Consider the following 16,901-nt stretch of genomic DNA (forward strand, 5'->3'; position numbering starts at 1 on the left):
GGTTGGAGTGAGAGGTGATGTGTTCACCGACTATTAGACAGCAGGGTTGGAGTGAGAGGTGATGTGTTCACCAACTATTAGACAGCAGGGTTGGAGTGAGAGGTGATGTGTTCACCAACTATTAGACAGCAGGGTTGGAGTGAGAGGTGATGTGTTCACCAACTATTAGACAGCAGGGTTGGAGTGAGAGGTGATGTGTTCACCAACTATTAGACAGCAGGGTTGGAGTGAGAGGTAATGTGTTCACCAACTATTAGACAGCAGGGTTCGAGTGAGAGGTGATGTGTTCACCGACTATTAGACAGCAGGGTTGGAGTGAGAGGTGATGTGTTCACCGACTATTAGACAGCAGGGTTGGAGTGAGAGGTGATGTGTTCACCGACTATTAGACAGCAGGGTTGGAGTGAGAGGTGATGTGTTCAACGACTATTAGACAGCCGGGTTGGAGTGAGAGGTGATGTGTTCACCAACTATTAGACAGCAGGGTTGGAGTGAGAGGTGATGTGTTCACAGACTATTAGACAGCAGGGTTGGAGTGAGAGGTGATGTGTTCACCGACTATTAGACAGCAGGGTTGGAGTGAGAGTATTAGACAGCAGGGTTGGAGTGAGAGGTGATGTGTTCACCGACTATTAGACAGCAGGGTTGGAGTGAGAGGTGATGTGTTCACCAACTATTAGACAGCAGGGTTGGAGTGAGAGGTGATGTGTTCACCGACTATTAGACGGCAGGGTTGGAGTGAGAGGTGATGTGTTCACCAACTATTAGACGGCAGGGTTGGAGTGAGAGGTGATGTGTTCACCGACTATTAGACAGCAGGGTTGGAGTGAGAGGTGATGTCTTCCCCAACTATTAGACAGCAGGGTTGGAGAGAGAGGTCATGTGTTCACCGACTATTAGACAGCAGGGTTGGAGTGAGAGGTGATCTGTTCACCGACTATTAGACAGCAGGGTTGGAGTGAGAGGTGATGTGTTCACCGACTATTAGACAGCAGGGTTGGAGTGAGAGGTGATGTGTTCATCAACTATTAGACAGCAGGGTTGGAGTGAGAGGTGATGTGTTCACCGTCTATTAGACGGCAGGGTTGGAGTGAGAGGTGATGTGTTCACCGACTATTAGACAGCAGGGTTGGAGTGAGAGGTGATGTGTTCACCAACTATTAGACAGCAGGGTTGGAGTGAGAGGTGATGTGTTCACCAACTATTAGACAGCAGGGTTGGAGTGAGAGGTGATGTGTTCACAGACTATTAGACAGCAGGGTTGGAGTGAGAGGTGATGTGTTCACCAACTATTAGACAGCAGGGTTGGAGTGAGAGTATTAGACAGCAGGGTTGGAGTGAGAGGTGATGTGTTCACCGACTATTAGACGGCAGAGTTGGAGTGAGAGGTGATGTGTTCACCAACTATTAGACGGCAGGGTTGGAGTGAGAGGTGATGTGTTCACCGACTATTAGACAGCAGGGTTGGAGTGAGAGGTGATGTGTTCCCCAACTATTAGACAGCAGGGTTGGAGTGAGAGGTGATGTGTTCACCAACTATTAGACAGCAGGGTTGGAGTGAGAGGTGATGTGTTCACTAACTATTAGACAGCAGGGTTGGAGTGAGAGGTGATGTGTTCACCGACTATTAGACAGCAGGGTTGGAGTGAGAGGTGATGTGTTCACCGACTATTAGACAGCAGGGTTGGAGTGAGAGGTGATGTGTTCACCGACTATTAGACAGCAGGGTTGGAGTGAGAGGTGATGTGTTCACCAACTATTAGACAGCAGGGTTGGAGTGAGAGGTGATGTGTTCACCAACTATTAGACAGCAGGGTTGGAGTGAGAGGTGATGTGTTCACCGACTATTAGACAGCAGGGTTGGAGTGAGAGGTGATGTGTTCACCGACTATTAGACAGCAGGGTTGGAGTGAGAGGTGATGTGTTCACCAACTATTAGACAGCAGGGTTGGAGTGAGAGGTGATGTGTTCACCGACTATTAGACGGCAGGGTTGGAGTGAGAGGTGATGTGTTCACCGACTATTAGACGGCAGGGTTGGAGTGAGAGGTGATGTGTTCACCAACTATTAGACAGCAGGGTTGGAGTGAGAGGTGATGTGTTCACCGACTATTAGACAGCAGGGTTGGAGTGAGAGGTGATGTGTTCACTAACTATTAGACAGCAGGGTTGGAGTGAGAGGTGATGTGTTCACCGACTATTAGACAGCAGGGTTGGAGTGAGAGGTGATGTGTTCACCAACTATTAGACATCAGGGTTGGAGTGAGAGGTGATGTGTTCACTAACTATTAGACAGCAGGGTTGGAGTGAGAGGTGATGTGTTCACCAACTATTAGACATCAGGGTTGGAGTGAGAGGTGATGTGTTCACCGACTATTAGACAGCAGGGTTGGAGTGAGAGGTGATGTGTTCACCAACTATTAGACAGCAGGGTTGGAGTGAGAGGTTATGTGTTCCCCGACTATTAGACAGCAGGGTTGGAGTGAGAGGTGATGTGTTCACCAACTATTAGACAGCAGGGTTGGAGTGAGAGGTGATGTGTTCACCAACTATTAGACAGCAGGGTTGGAGTGAGAGGTGATGTGTTCACCGACTATTAGACAGCAAGGTTGGAGTGAGAGGTGATGTGTTCACCGACTATTAAACAGCAGGGTTGGAGTGAGAGGTGATGTGTTCACCAACTATTAGACAGCAGGGTTGGAGTGAGAGGTGATGTGTTCACCGACTATTAGACGGCAGGGTTGGAGTGAGAGGTGATGTGTTCACCAACTATTAGACAGCAGGGTTGGAGTGAGAGGTGATGTGTTCCCCAACTATTAGACAGCAGGGTTGGAGTGAGAGGTGATGTGTTCACCGACTATTAGACAGCAGGGTTGGAGTGACAGGTGATGTGTTCCCCAACTATTAGACAGCAGGGTTGGAGTGAGAGGTGATGTGTTCACCAACTATTAGACGGCAGGGTTGGAGTGAGAGTATTAGACAGCAGGGTTGGAGTGAGAGGTGATGTGTTCACCAACTATTAGACAGCAGGGTTGGAGTGAGAGGTGATGTGTTCACCGACTATTAGACGGCAGGGTTGGAGTGAGAGGTGATGTGTTCACCGACTATTAGACAGCAGGGTTGGAGTGAGAGGTGATGTGTTCACCAACTATTAGACAGCAAGGTTGGAGTGAGAGGTGATGTGTTCACCAACTATTAGACAGCAGGGTTGGAGTGAGAGGTGATGTGCTCACCAACTATTAGACAGCAGGGTTGGAGTGAGAGGTGATGTGTTCACCGACTATTAGACAGCAGGGTTGGAGTGAGAGGTGATGTGTTCACCGACTATTAGACAGCAGGGTTGGAGTGAGAGGTGATGTGTTCACCAACTATTAGACAGCAGGGTTGGAGTGACAGGTGATGTGTTCACCAACTATTAGACAGCAGGGTTGGAGTGAGAGGTGATGTGTTCGCCAACTATTAGACGGCAGGGTTGGAGTGAGAGGTGATGTGTTCATCAACTATTAGACAGCAGGGTTGGAGTGAGAGGTGATGTGTTCACCAACTATTAGACAGCAGGGTTGGAGTGAGAGGTGATGTGTTCACCGACTATTAGACAGCAGGGTTGGAGTGAGAGGTGATGTGTTCACCAACTATTAGACAGCAGGGTTGGAGTGAGAGGTGATGTGTTCACCAACTATTAGACAGCATGGTTGGAGTGAGAGGTGATGTGTTCACCGACTATTAGACAGCAGGGTTGGAGTGAGAGGTGATGTGTTCACCGACTATTAGACAGCAGGGTTGGAGTGAGAGGTGATGTGTTCACCAACTATTAGACAGCAGGGTTGGAGTGAGAGGTGATGTGTTCACCAACTATTAGACAGCAGGGTTGGAGTGAGAGGTGATGTGTTCACCAACTATTAGACAGCAGGGTTGGAGTGAGAGGTGATGTGTTCACCGACTATTAGACAGCAGGGTTTGAGTGAGAGTATTAGACAGCAGGGTTGGAGTGAGAGGTGATGTGTTCACCAACTATTAGACAGCAGGGTTGGAGTGAGAGGTGATGTGTTCACCGACTATTAGACAGCAGGGTTGGAGTGAGAGATGATGTGTTCACCGACTATTAGACAGCAGGGTTGGAGTGAGAGGTGATGTGTTCACCGACTATTAGACGGCAGGGTTGGAGTGAGAGGTGATGTGTTCCCCAACTATTAGACAGCAGGGTTGGAGTGAGAGTATTAGACAGCAGGGTTGGAGTGAGAGGTGATGTGTTCACTAACTATTAGACAGCAGGGTTGGAGTGAGAGGTGATGTGTTCACCAACTATTAGACAGCAGGGTTGGAGTGAGAGGTGATGTGTTCACCGACTATTAGACAGCAGGGTTGGAGTGAGAGGTGATGTGTTCACCGACTATTAGACAGCAGGGTTGGAGTGAGAGTATTAGACAGCAGGGTTGGAGTGAGAGGTGATGTGTTCACCAACTATTAGACAGCAGGGTTGGAGTGAGAGGTGATGTGTTCACCGACTATTAGACAGCAGGGTTGGAGTGAGAGATGATGTATTCACCGACTATTAGACAGCAGGGTTGGAGTGAGAGGTGATGTGTTCACCGACTATTAGACGGCAGGGTTGGAGTGAGAGGTGATGTGTTCCCCAACTATTAGACAGCAGGGTTGGAGTGAGAGTATTAGACAGCAGGGTTGGAGTGAGAGGTGATGTGTTCACCAACTATTAGACAGCAGGGTTGGAGTGAGAGGTGATGTGTTCACCAACTATTAGACAGCAGGGTTGGAGTGAGAGGTGATGTGTTCACCGACTATTAGACAGCAGGGTTGGAGTGAGAGGTGATGTGTTCACCAACTATTAGACAGCAGGGTTGGAGTGAGAGGTGATGTGTTCACCAACTATTAGACAGCAGGGTTGGAGTGAGAGGTGATGTGTTCACCAACTATTAGACAGCAGGGTTGGAGTGAGAGGTGATGTGTTCACCGACTATTAGACAGCAGGGTTGGAGTGAGAGGTGATGTGTTCACCAACTATTAGACAGCAGGGTTGGAGTGAGAGGTGATGTGTTCACCAACTATTAGACAGCATGGTTGGAGTGAGAGGTGATGTGTTCACCGACTATTATACAGCAGGGTTGGAGTGAGAGGTGATGTGTTCACCGACTATTAGACAGCAGGGTTGGAGTGAGAGGTGATGTGTTCACCAACTATTAGACAGCAGGGTTGGAGTGAGAGGTGATGTGTTCACCAACTATTAGACAGCAGGGTTGGAGTGAGAGGTGATGTGTTCACCAACTATTAGACAGCAGGGTTGGAGTGAGAGGTGATGTGTTCACCGACTATTAGACAGCAGGGTTGGAGTGAGAGTATTAGACAGCAGGGTTGGAGTGAGAGGTGATGTGTTCACCAACTATTAGACAGCAGGGTTGGAGTGAGAGGTGATGTGTTCACCGACTATTAGACAGCAGGGTTGGAGTGAGAGATGATGTGTTCACCGACTATTAGACAGCAGGGTTGGAGTGAGAGGTGATGTGTTCACCGACTATTAGACGGCAGGGTTGGAGTGAGAGGTGATGTGTTCCCCAACTATTAGACAGCAGGGTTGGAGTGAGAGTATTAGACAGCAGGGTTGGAGTGAGAGGTGATGTGTTCACTAACTATTAGACAGCAGGGTTGGAGTGAGAGGTGATGTGTTCACCAACTATTAGACAGCAGGGTTGGAGTGAGAGGTGATGTGTTCACCGACTATTAGACAGCAGGGTTGGAGTGAGAGGTGATGTGTTCACCGACTATTAGACAGCAGGGTTGGAGTGAGAGTATTAGACAGCAGGGTTGGAGTGAGAGGTGATGTGTTCACCAACTATTAGACAGCAGGGTTGGAGTGAGAGGTGATGTGTTCACCGACTATTAGACAGCAGGGTTGGAGTGAGAGATGATGTGTTCACCGACTATTAGACAGCAGGGTTGGAGTGAGAGGTGATGTGTTCACCGACTATTAGACGGCAGGGTTGGAGTGAGAGGTGATGTGTTCCCCAACTATTAGACAGCAGGGTTGGAGTGAGAGTATTAGACAGCAGGGTTGGAGTGAGAGGTGATGTGTTCACTAACTATTAGACAGCAGGGTTGGAGTGAGAGGTGATGTGTTCACCAACTATTAGACAGCAGGGTTGGAGTGAGAGGTGATGTGTTCACCGACTATTAGACAGCAGGGTTGGAGTGAGAGGTGATGTGTTCACCGACTATTAGACAGCAGGGTTGGAGTGAGAGTATTAGACAGCAGGGTTGGAGTGAGAGGTGATGTGTTCACCAACTATTAGACAGCAGGGTTGGAGTGAGAGGTGATGTGTTCACCGACTATTAGACAGCAGGGTTGGAGTGAGAGATGATGTGTTCACCGACTATTAGACAGCAGGGTTGGAGTGAGAGGTGATGTGTTCACCGACTATTAGACGGCAGGGTTGGAGTGAGAGGTGATGTGTTCCCCAACTATTAGACAGCAGGGTTGGAGTGAGAGTATTAGACAGCAGGGTTGGAGTGAGAGGTGATGTGTTCACCAACTATTAGACAGCAGGGTTGGAGTGAGAGGTGATGTGTTCACCAACTATTAGACAGCAGGGTTGGAGTGAGAGGTGATGTGTTCACCGACTATTAGACAGCAGGGTTGGAGTGAGAGGTGATGTGTTCACCAACTATTAGACAGCAGGGTTGGAGTGAGAGGTGATGTGTTCACCGACTATTAGACAGGAATGTATTTCCTTTATCCTTCTCATAGCACAGCCACAACACACTAGAATCTGTATTCAGACACACACACACACACACACAATACAACACACTAGAAACTGTATTCAGACACACACACACACACACACACACACACACACACACACACACACACACACACACACACACACACACACACACACACACACAATACAACACACTAGAAACTGGATTCAGACACACACACACACACACACACACACGGACGCACGCACACCATACATTGGTCATCATGATCTGATGTCATCACGTTGTTTTATCTGTTTATCCACATAGCATACTGCAATGACTTTAAGACTTTCCCATGTCATTCCATTCCCATGTTTCTGTTTACTCCATCTTCGTTGGTTCTCTCTCTCTCTCTATCTCTATTTTCTGCTATTTTCTCTCCACAGCACTGTTACTGGCTGAAGGTAAGTTGTCTTCTCTCTCTCTGTCTCTGTCTCTGTCTCTGTCTCTCTCTCTCTCTCTCTCTCTCTCTCTCTTTTCTCTCCACTGTCACTGGCTGAAGGTAAGTTGTCTTCTCCCTGCTGATGGCTCTCTGTCTCCTGCTGCTGTGGTTTGAGGGGGGGTTTGAGGGTCCAGTCATCTAGCTGGTCTGGTTTGAGGAGGGATTGGAGGGACTAGCTGCCCGCATGCTGGTCTGGTTTGAGGAGGGATTGGAGGGTCCAGTCAAATAGCTGGTCTGGATTGGGGAGGGGTTGGAGGGTCCAGTCATCTAGCTGGTCTGGTTTGAGGAGGGATTGGAGGGACTAGCTGCCCGCATGCTGGTCTGGTTTGAGGGGGGATTGGAGGGTCCAGTCATCTAGCTGGTCTGGTTTGAGGGGGATTGGAGGGACTAGCTGCCCGCATGCTGGTCCGGTTTGAGGGGGGTTGGAGGGTCCAGTCATCTAGCTGGTCTGGTTTGAGGGGGGATTGGAGGGTCCAGTCATCTAGCTGGTCTGGTTTGAGGGGGGATTGGAGGGTCCAGTCATCTAGCTGGTCTGGTTTGAGGGGGGATTGGAGGGACTAGCTGCCCGCATGCTGGTCTGGTTTGAGGGGGGATTGAAGGGTCCAGTCATCTAGCTGGTCTGGTTTGAGGGGGGATTGGAGGGTCCAGTCATCTAGCTGGTCTGGTTTGAGGGGGGATTGGAGGGTCCAGTCATCTAGCTGGTCTGGTTTGAGGGGGGATTGGAGGGTCCAGTCATCTAGCTGGTCTGGTTTGAGGGGGGTTTGGAGGGACTAGCTGCCCGCATGCTGCTCTGGTTTGTGTCTGTTCTAATGTTTGAGAATGTTATAAAACATTAGAGAGAAATATTATAGAGAACGTAAGAGCCCAGAGTCTTACATTTAAAATGTTTCCATTTGACTAATTTAGCATGCGCTCTTATCCAGAGAGACTCACAGTCAGTGCATTCATCTTTAGATAGCTGGGTGGGACAACTACATATCACAGTCATAGTAAGTCATTTTTTCCTCAATAAAGTACCCCTCTCTCTTCCTCTCCTCTCTTCTCTTCTCTTCAGATGAGGGAGGACGATACATTATTTTTCTTGAGCATGGCCTTATTTCTATTACAGCATAATGGATGACTGTCATTCATATTCCATTCACTCAGTTTAATGTAACAGTGATAGGTTTAGGTTACTGTAATTCACATTCCATTCACCCAGTTCAATGTAACAGTGAAAGGTTTAGGTTACTGTAATTCACATTCATATTCACTCAGTTCAATGTAACAGTGAAAGGTTTAGGCTACTACCTGATTCTAGAATGTTCCCTGTACCCATCATGAGGTTGCTACAAACTAGACTATGAATGAAAGTTTACAATGTAGGTGCACACAGGTCGAGTTAACATTTCGAGGTGACATGGACAGTGACATGGACAGACAGTGACACATTCAAAACCACCAGAGGATCACTCTCTAACGGAGACAGAACGGAGAGCCGTGGTTCACTTTGTCCAGCACTTAGGCTCTGCGATAGAAGCGTCCTCATGTCCTTCCTGTTTGCCCCACTCACGTGGAACTGTAGTGTACGATGACATTATTTTTGCTTGTTTGAACAATGTGTTTAAAGAGCTTCTGCACGCAATAAAGGAAATATTGACCTTTAGAAGGAGTGGTTTGATGTGGTTGCATTTTGTCCAGTGCCTGAACAGTTCAACAAGATGAGCTCAGCTTATTAGTCTCTCTCTCTCTCTCTCTCTCTCTCTCTCTCTCTCTCTCTCTCTCTCTCTCTCTCTCTCTCTCTCTCTCTCTCTCTCTCTCTCTCTCTCTCCTTCCCCTCTCTCTCTCCTTCCCCTCTCTCTCTCCTTCCCCTCTCTCTCTCCTTCCCCTCTCTCTCTCCTTCCCCTCTCTCTCTCCTTCCCCTCTCTCTCTCCTTCCCCTCTCTCTCTCCTTCCCCTCTCCTCTCCTCTCCTCTCCTGTCCTTTTCTCTCCTCTCCCTCCCCAATCCACTTCCCAAAGATGTTCCTAAGTTCTCGTCAGAGGAAGAGGAAGCTAAGCGGATCGCAGAGATGGGGAAGCCAGTGCTGGGGGAACACTCTAAACTGGAGGTCATCATTGAGGAGTCCTACGAGTTCAAGGTACGGGACAGTCTGTCACTCCAACTGTCACTCCAACTGTCACTCCAAATGTCACTCCAACACACACCCACACCACACCACACCACACCACACCACACACACCACACACACCACACACACACACACACACTGTAATAATCCAAACTGTAATAATAATAATTCACCCCCCCAGCTGTAACCAGATTGGGATAGTCCAAACTGTAATAATAATAATTCACCCCCCAGCTGTAACCAGATTGGTATAGTCCAAACTGTAATAATAATAATTCACCCCCAGCTGTAACCAGATTGGTATAGTCCAAACTGTAATAATAATAATTCACCCCCAGCTGTAACCAGATTGGTATAGTCCAAACTGTAATAATAATAATTCACTCCCAGCTGTAACCAGATTGGTATAGTCCAAACTGTAATAATAATAATTCACCCCCAGCTGTAACCAGATTGGTATAGTCCAAACTGTAATAATAATAATTCACCCCCAGCTGTAACCAGATTGGTATAGTCCAAACTGTAATAATAATAATTCACCCCCAGCTGTAACCAGATTGGTATAGTCCAAACTGTAATAATAATAATTCACCCCCCAGCTGTAACCAGATTGGTCCAAACTGTAATAATAATAATTCACCCCCCAGCTGTAACCAGATTGGTATAGTCCAAACTGTAATAATAATAATTCACCCCCAGCTGTAACCAGATTGGTATAGTCCAAACTGTAATAATAATAATTCACCCCCAGCTGTAACCAGATTGGTATAGTCCAAACTGTAATAATAATAATTCACCCCCAGCTGTAACCAGATTGGTATAGTCCAAACTGTAATAATAATAATTCACCCCCCAGCTGTAACCAGATTGGTATAGTCCAAACTGTAATAATAATAATTCACCCCCCAGCTGTAACCAGATTGGTATAGTCCAAACTGTAATAATAATAATTCACCCCCAGCTGTAACCAGATTGGTATAGTCCAAACTGTAATAATAATAATTAAACCCCCAGCTGTAACCAGATTGGTATAGTCCAAACTGTAATAATAATAATTAAACCCCAGCTGTAACCAGATTGGTATAGTCCAAACTGTAATAATAATAATTAAACCCCCAGCTGTAACCAGATTGGTATAGTCCAAACTGTAATAATAATAATTCACCCCCAGCTGTAACCAGATTGGTATAGTCCAAACTGTAATAATAATAATTCACCCCCCAGCTGTAACCAGATTGGTATAGTCCAAACTGTAATAATAATAATTCACCCCCAGCTGTAACCAGATTGGTATAGTCCAAACTGTAATAATAATAATTCACCCCCAGCTGTAACCAGATTGGTATAGTCCAAACTGTAATAATAATAATTCACCCCCCAGCTGTAACCAGATTGGTATAGTCCAAACTGTAATAATAATAATTCACCCCCCAGCTGTAACCAGATTGGTATAGTCCAAACTGTAATAATAATAATAATTCACCCCCCAGCTGTAACCAGATTGGTATAGTCCAAACTGTAATAATAATAATTCACCCCCCAGCTGTAACCAGATTGGTATAGTCCAAACTGTAATAATAATAATTCACCCCCCAGCTGTAACCAGATTGGTCCAAACTGAGATGCTATAATAATGAGTCAAATACATGGCCCACCAAGGGAGCCTCCAAGGCTCTGATCAAAAGTAGTGCACTACATAGAGAATAGGGTGCATTTGGGATGCAGCCTGAGTGTATTTCCTATGCGCATTTCTCCACAGAACACGGTGGACAAGCTGATCAAGAAGACGAACCTGGCGCTGGTGGTGGGCACCAACTCCTGGAGACAACAGTTCTTGGAGGCCATCACAGTCAGTGCAGGTAAACACCAGCTCACATCACAGTCAGAGCAGGTAAACACCAGCTCCCATCACAGTCAGTGCAGGTAAACACCAGCTCCCATCACAGTCAGTGCAGGTAAACACCAGCTCCCATCACAGTCAGTGCAGGTAAACACCAGCTCACATCACAGTCAGAGCAGGTAAACACCAGCTCCCATCACAGTCAGTGCAGGTAAACACCAGCTCCCATCACAGTCAGTGCAGGTAAACACCAGCTCCCATCACAGTCAGTGCAGGTAAACACCAGCTCACATCACAGTCAGAGCAGGTAAACACCAGCTCCCATCACAGTCAGTGCAGGTAAACACCAGCTCCCATCACAGTCAGTGCAGGTAAACACCAGCTCCCATCACAGTCAGAGCAAGTAAACACCAGCTCCCATCACAGTCAGTGCAGGTAAACACCAGCTCCCATCACAGTCAGAGCAGGTAAACACCAGCTCCCATCACAGTCAGAGCAGGTAAACACCAGCTCCCATCACAGTCAGAGCAGGTAAACACCAGCTCCCATCACAGTCAGTACAGGTAAACACCAGCTCCCATCACAGTCAGTGCAGGTAAACACCAGCTCCCATCACAGTCAGTACAGGTAAACACCAGCTCCCATCACAGTCAGTGCAGGTAAACACCAGCTCCCATCACAGTCAGTACAGGTAAACACCAGCTCCCATCACAGTCAGTACAGGTAAACACCAGCTCCCATCACAGTCTGTGCAGGTAAACACCAGCTCCCATCACAGTCAGTGCAGGTAAACACCAGCTCCCATCAGTCAGTACAGGTAAACACCAGCTCCCATCACAGTCTGTGCAGGTAAACACCAGCTCCCATCACAGTCTGTGCAGGTAAACACCAGCTCCCATCACAGACAGTACAGGTTAACACCAGCTCCTGCACCACACAGCACAGATCCCACTCTAGTGGACGTCATGTAAGGGAGAAGAGAAAAATAGTCGATACATTGTGATCGTAATCGTTCACAATCTTTTACAGGTATTATACATCATAACAGTATGAGATGTATTGGGTCTAAGGGGCGCCAGGTAGCGACCAGAGCACTCAATGAAAGATGGTTTAAAAAAATTCATTGTGACAAAAAACATGGATCTTTGATCGTTGAGTTTTGATTGTTATATATATATATATTATATTACATATCAGAAACTGTGAAGTGTGGGTTTTTTTCAATCTAGGTTATTGTCCTATGTTCCCAAAACACTAAAATTGTCCCGTTGTGAGGACGATTCGTTTCTTTTAGGGTGCAAAAAAAAAACTTTCCCCTGATGTTACAAGAATGTTCCTAGAACACATTTAGTCTGTTTTTTAAAAGGTTCCCAGAATTTTTCATTACATTGTGGGAACAGTCTGGTTGGGAACATTGTGGGAACATCACAAAAGATGTGTTCCCAAAAACACAAAAAAACGGTTTACTTGTGTGGATGATTAGGCAATGTTTCTTTTTAGAGTGAAAATAACATTCAACTGATGTTACAAAAATGTTCCCAGAACACATTTTTCCATTTTAAAGTTCCTAAAACATTTTATTTCGGTTCTGTGAACATTGTGGGGATACGCAACGAGATAAACACTCAAACTGTCCATTTGTGTTGACACACAGACAATGTTTGTATCAGGGTACAGTACACAAAACGTTCCTTTGATGTTGACACAATGTTGACAGAACAGCCATTCTGAGTTCTTTAAAAGGTTCCCAGACATGTAATTAAATTATGGCAACAGTGTGGTTACATTAAAAGAGATGTTCAGTTGTGATTTTTTCTTTTTTCTTTTTTTATTTCACCTTTATTTAACCAGCTAGGCTAGTTGAGAACAAGTTCTCATTTGCAATTGCGACCTGGCCAAGATAAAGCATAGCAGTGTGAACAGACAACAACACAGAGTTACACATGGAGTAAACAATAAACAAGTCAATAACATGGTAGAAAAAAAGAGAATCTATATACAATGTGTGCAAAAGGCATGAGGAGGTAGGCAATAAATCGAATAATTACAATTTAGCAGATTAACACTGGAGTGATAAATCATCAGATGATCATGTGCAAGTGATGACATTCATACAAGGTTTAAGTTAGGTTGCAGAGGACATTCCCTTTAATGTTGTACACAAAAATAAACGTTATTTAAAGGTTCCCAGAACATTTAATTAAGTTAAAAATATAAGGCAATGTAACACTAAGAGTACCAACCAAACATGTTGCCTTTTAGCATTGTATTTACATTGAGCTGATCTTATCTTAATGGCTTTAGTAAAATGTAAAAACAAAATATACAATAACGTCGACAAGACTTGCGTGCGTGCTGTCACGACAACGGAGAACAAATGATACGACATCCAGAGAGCGTTTCCAAATACTCTGAAAACATCGGAGCCAGAAGGAGACAGAGCCGGACGCGTTGTAGAGAGACGGCTTCGCCACGGAGAGGAGACGTTTCTCCCCACGTCCCCGCTCCTCCGCTCCTCCGCAGTCCCTTCAGCTCCACACAGGCAACTCCTGGAAGGCCCTCTGTCACTTTGGTGTTCAAATATTGAATCCCAATGGCTCTCTGTATTATTTCATGAGCTCCGCGCTGAAAAATGTATGTCCCTCACATGGCCTGCCCACTTTGAATCATTCCAGCACCCATCACTCTGCCTACATGTACCTAGACCTGTCTAACCTCCTGCCAGCATCTACCACTCTGCCTACATGTACCTACTCCTGTCTAACCTCCTGCCAGCACCCACCACTCTGCCTACATGTACCTAGGCCTGTCTAACCTCCTGCCAGCACCCACCACTCTGCCTACATATACCTAGACCTGTCTAACCTCCTGCCAGCACCCACCCCTCTGCCTACATATACCTAGGCCTGTCTAACCTCCTGCCAGCACCCACCACTCTGCCTACATGTACCTAGGCCTGTCTAACCTCCAGCACCCACCACTCTGCCTACATATACCTAGACCTGTCTAACCTCCAGCACCCACCACTCTGCCTACATATACCTAGGCCTGTCTAACCTCCAGCACCCACCCCTCTGCCTACATATACCTAGACCTGTCTAACCTCCTGCCAGCACCCACCACTCTGCCTACATATACCTAGGCCTGTCTAACCTGCCAGCACCCACCACTCTGCCTACATATACCTAGGCCTGTCTAACCTCCAGCCCCCACCACTCTGCCTACATGTACCTAGACCTGTCTAATCTCCTGCCAGCACCCACCACTCTGCCTACATGTACCTAGGCCTGTCTAACCTCCAGCACCCACCACTCTGCCTACATATACCTAGACCTGTCTAACCTCCAGCACCCACCCCTCTGCCTACATATACCTAGACCTGTCTAACCTCCAGCACCCACCACTCTGCCTACATATACCTAGGCCTGTCTAACCTCCAGCACCCACCCCTCTGCCTACATATACCTAGACCTGTCTAACCTCCTGCCAGCACCCACCACTCTGCCTACATATACCTAGGCCTGTCTAACCTGCCAGCACCCACCACTCTGCCTACATATACCTAGGCCTGTCTAACCTCCAGCACCCACCACTCTGCCTACATGTACCTAGGCCTGTCTAATCTCCTGCCAGCACCCACCACTCTGCCTACATATACCTAGGCCTGTCTAAACTCCAGCACCCACCACTCTGCCTACATGTACCTAGGCCTGTCTAATCTCCTGCCAGCACCCACCACTCTGCCTACATATACCTAGGCCTGTCTAACCTCCAGCACCCACCACTCTGCCTACATATACCTAGACCTGTCTAATCTCCTGCCAGCACCCACCACTCTGCCTACATATACCTAGACCTGTCTAATCTCCAGCACCCACCCCTCTGCCTACATATACCTAGACCTGTCTAAACTCCAGCACCCACCACTCTGCCTACATATACCTAGGCCTGTCTAACCTCCAGCACCCACCCCTCTGCCTAGATGTACCTAGGCCTGTCTAACCTCCAGCACCCACCACTCTGCCTACATATACCTAGACCTGTCTAACCTCCAGCACCCACCCCTCTGCCTACATATACCTAGACCTGTCTAACCTCCTGCCAGCACCCACCACTCTGCCTACATGTACCTAGACCTGTCTAACCTCCTGCCAGCACCCACCACTCTGCCTACATATACCTAGGCCTGTCTAACCTCCTGCCAGCACCCACCACTCTGCCTACATATACCTAGACCTGTCTAACCTCCTGCACCCACCATTCTGCCTACATATACCTAGACCTGTCTAACCTCCTGCCAGCACCCAGTTCTGTATCCCACCTAGCCCCCTTCCCAGCTACCCTGCATGGAGGCCTGGTGTTGGCCTTGGGGACCTGGGTCAGTCACTCACAGTACTTGTCAGGCTACCTACCTCTGTTGAGGTATGAGTCTATGTGAGTAATTTTTCCTGTTAGAGTGGATTTAAACACACTGAAAAACATGACGTAACTTTGAAATATAACCATCTGCTGTTATGAAATATTACTCAATGTGTAATAAATTAAAATGATTCTCTTCCTTCCCCTTGATGTCATTCCTCTTCCCTATCTCCCCCTCCTCCTTCCCCCACTCCACCCCCCCCCTTCCCTCCATCCCTCCCTGCGTCCCTCCTCTCCCCCACTCCATCCCTCCTCTCCATCTTCCCTTCACTCCTCCCCCCTCTCCTCCCTCCTCACACCCTCCCCCCCACTCTTCCCTCCATCCCTCCCTGCGTCCCTCCTCTCCCCCGCTCCTCCCTCCCTTGTCCCTAGGAGACGAGGATGAGGAAGACTCTGGTGAAGAGCGTCTCCCGTCATGTTTCGACTACGTCATGCACTTCCTCACCGTCTTCTGGAAGGTCAGTTGACAGAGAGATTAGAGGTCAGAGGTTAGAGGTTAGAGGTCCGAGACACCTTCTGGAAGGTCAGTTGACAGAGAGGTTAGAGGTTAGAGACACCTTCTGGAAGGTCAGTTGACAGAGAGGTTAGAGATCAGAGACACCTTCTGGAAGGTCAGTTGACAGAGAGGTTAGAGGTTAGAGACACCTTCTGGAAGGTCAGTTGACAGAGATGTTAGAGATCAGAGACACCTTCTGGAAGGTCAGTTGACAGAGAGGTTAGAGGTTAGAGGTCAGAGACACCTTCTGGAAGGTCAGTTGACAGAGAGGTTAGAGGTTAGAGGTCAGAGACACCTTCTGGAAGGTCAGTTGACAGAGAGGTTAGAGGTTAGAGACACCTTCTGGAAGGTCAGTTGACAGAGAGGTTAGAGGTTAGAGGTCAGAGACACCTTCTGGAAGTTCAGTTGACAGAGAGGTTAGAGGTTAGAGACACCTTCTGGAAGGTCAGTTGGTTGGTGGTCCTCTGTCAGTAGAGCATGACACTAGCAACACACACAGATTAATAATCTAAAATCCTTTGACAATATCACAATAGTCCCCAGGATACATCAAAGACGTGTCCTGAAGACTTGTAGGTCCACTGTTAGCACAGTTGGTAGAGCGTGCCGCTAGCAACGCCAGGATAGTGGGTTCGAATCCTGCTGGGGCCACCCCATACCTAACATTTATCCATGACTGGAAGTCGCTTTGGATTAAACCGTCTGCTAAATGATATTATTATTGATAACACTTTACTGCCATCGGGTCAAAACTATTAAGTAACTTAACGACGACTCGTGTTTTATATAGCTGTTATAAAGCGTTGTGAATGCATTCATA

At 47.3% G+C, this 16,901-nt stretch overlaps 1 protein-coding gene across 3 annotated transcripts in view; it reads left to right on the top strand.

The window, feature by feature from the left end:
- Nucleotides 1–16,901, top strand: part of LOC129813264 (sodium/calcium exchanger 3-like) — a 155,295-nt gene that overhangs the window by 134,980 nt on the left and 3,414 nt on the right. Inside the window, exons 1-4 of one of the 3 annotated variants that reach the window (XM_055865575.1) lie at nucleotides 169–7,180; nucleotides 9,217–9,335; nucleotides 11,086–11,185; nucleotides 15,958–16,043. In XM_055865575.1, the coding sequence (XP_055721550.1) occupies nucleotides 7,072–7,180; nucleotides 9,217–9,335; nucleotides 11,086–11,185; nucleotides 15,958–16,043 (414 nt within the window). In that variant the 5' untranslated portion in view covers nucleotides 169–7,071. Of the gene's footprint in view, nucleotides 1–168; nucleotides 7,181–9,216; nucleotides 9,336–11,085; nucleotides 11,186–15,957; nucleotides 16,044–16,901 lie in introns of those variants that run through there. The other 2 variants (XM_055865573.1, XM_055865574.1) reach the window with 2 other exon arrangements.

This window comes from Salvelinus fontinalis, chromosome 16 (assembly GCF_029448725.1).
Source record: "Salvelinus fontinalis isolate EN_2023a chromosome 16, ASM2944872v1, whole genome shotgun sequence".
In the NCBI taxonomy this organism is placed as follows: Eukaryota; Metazoa; Chordata; class Actinopteri; order Salmoniformes; family Salmonidae; genus Salvelinus; species Salvelinus fontinalis.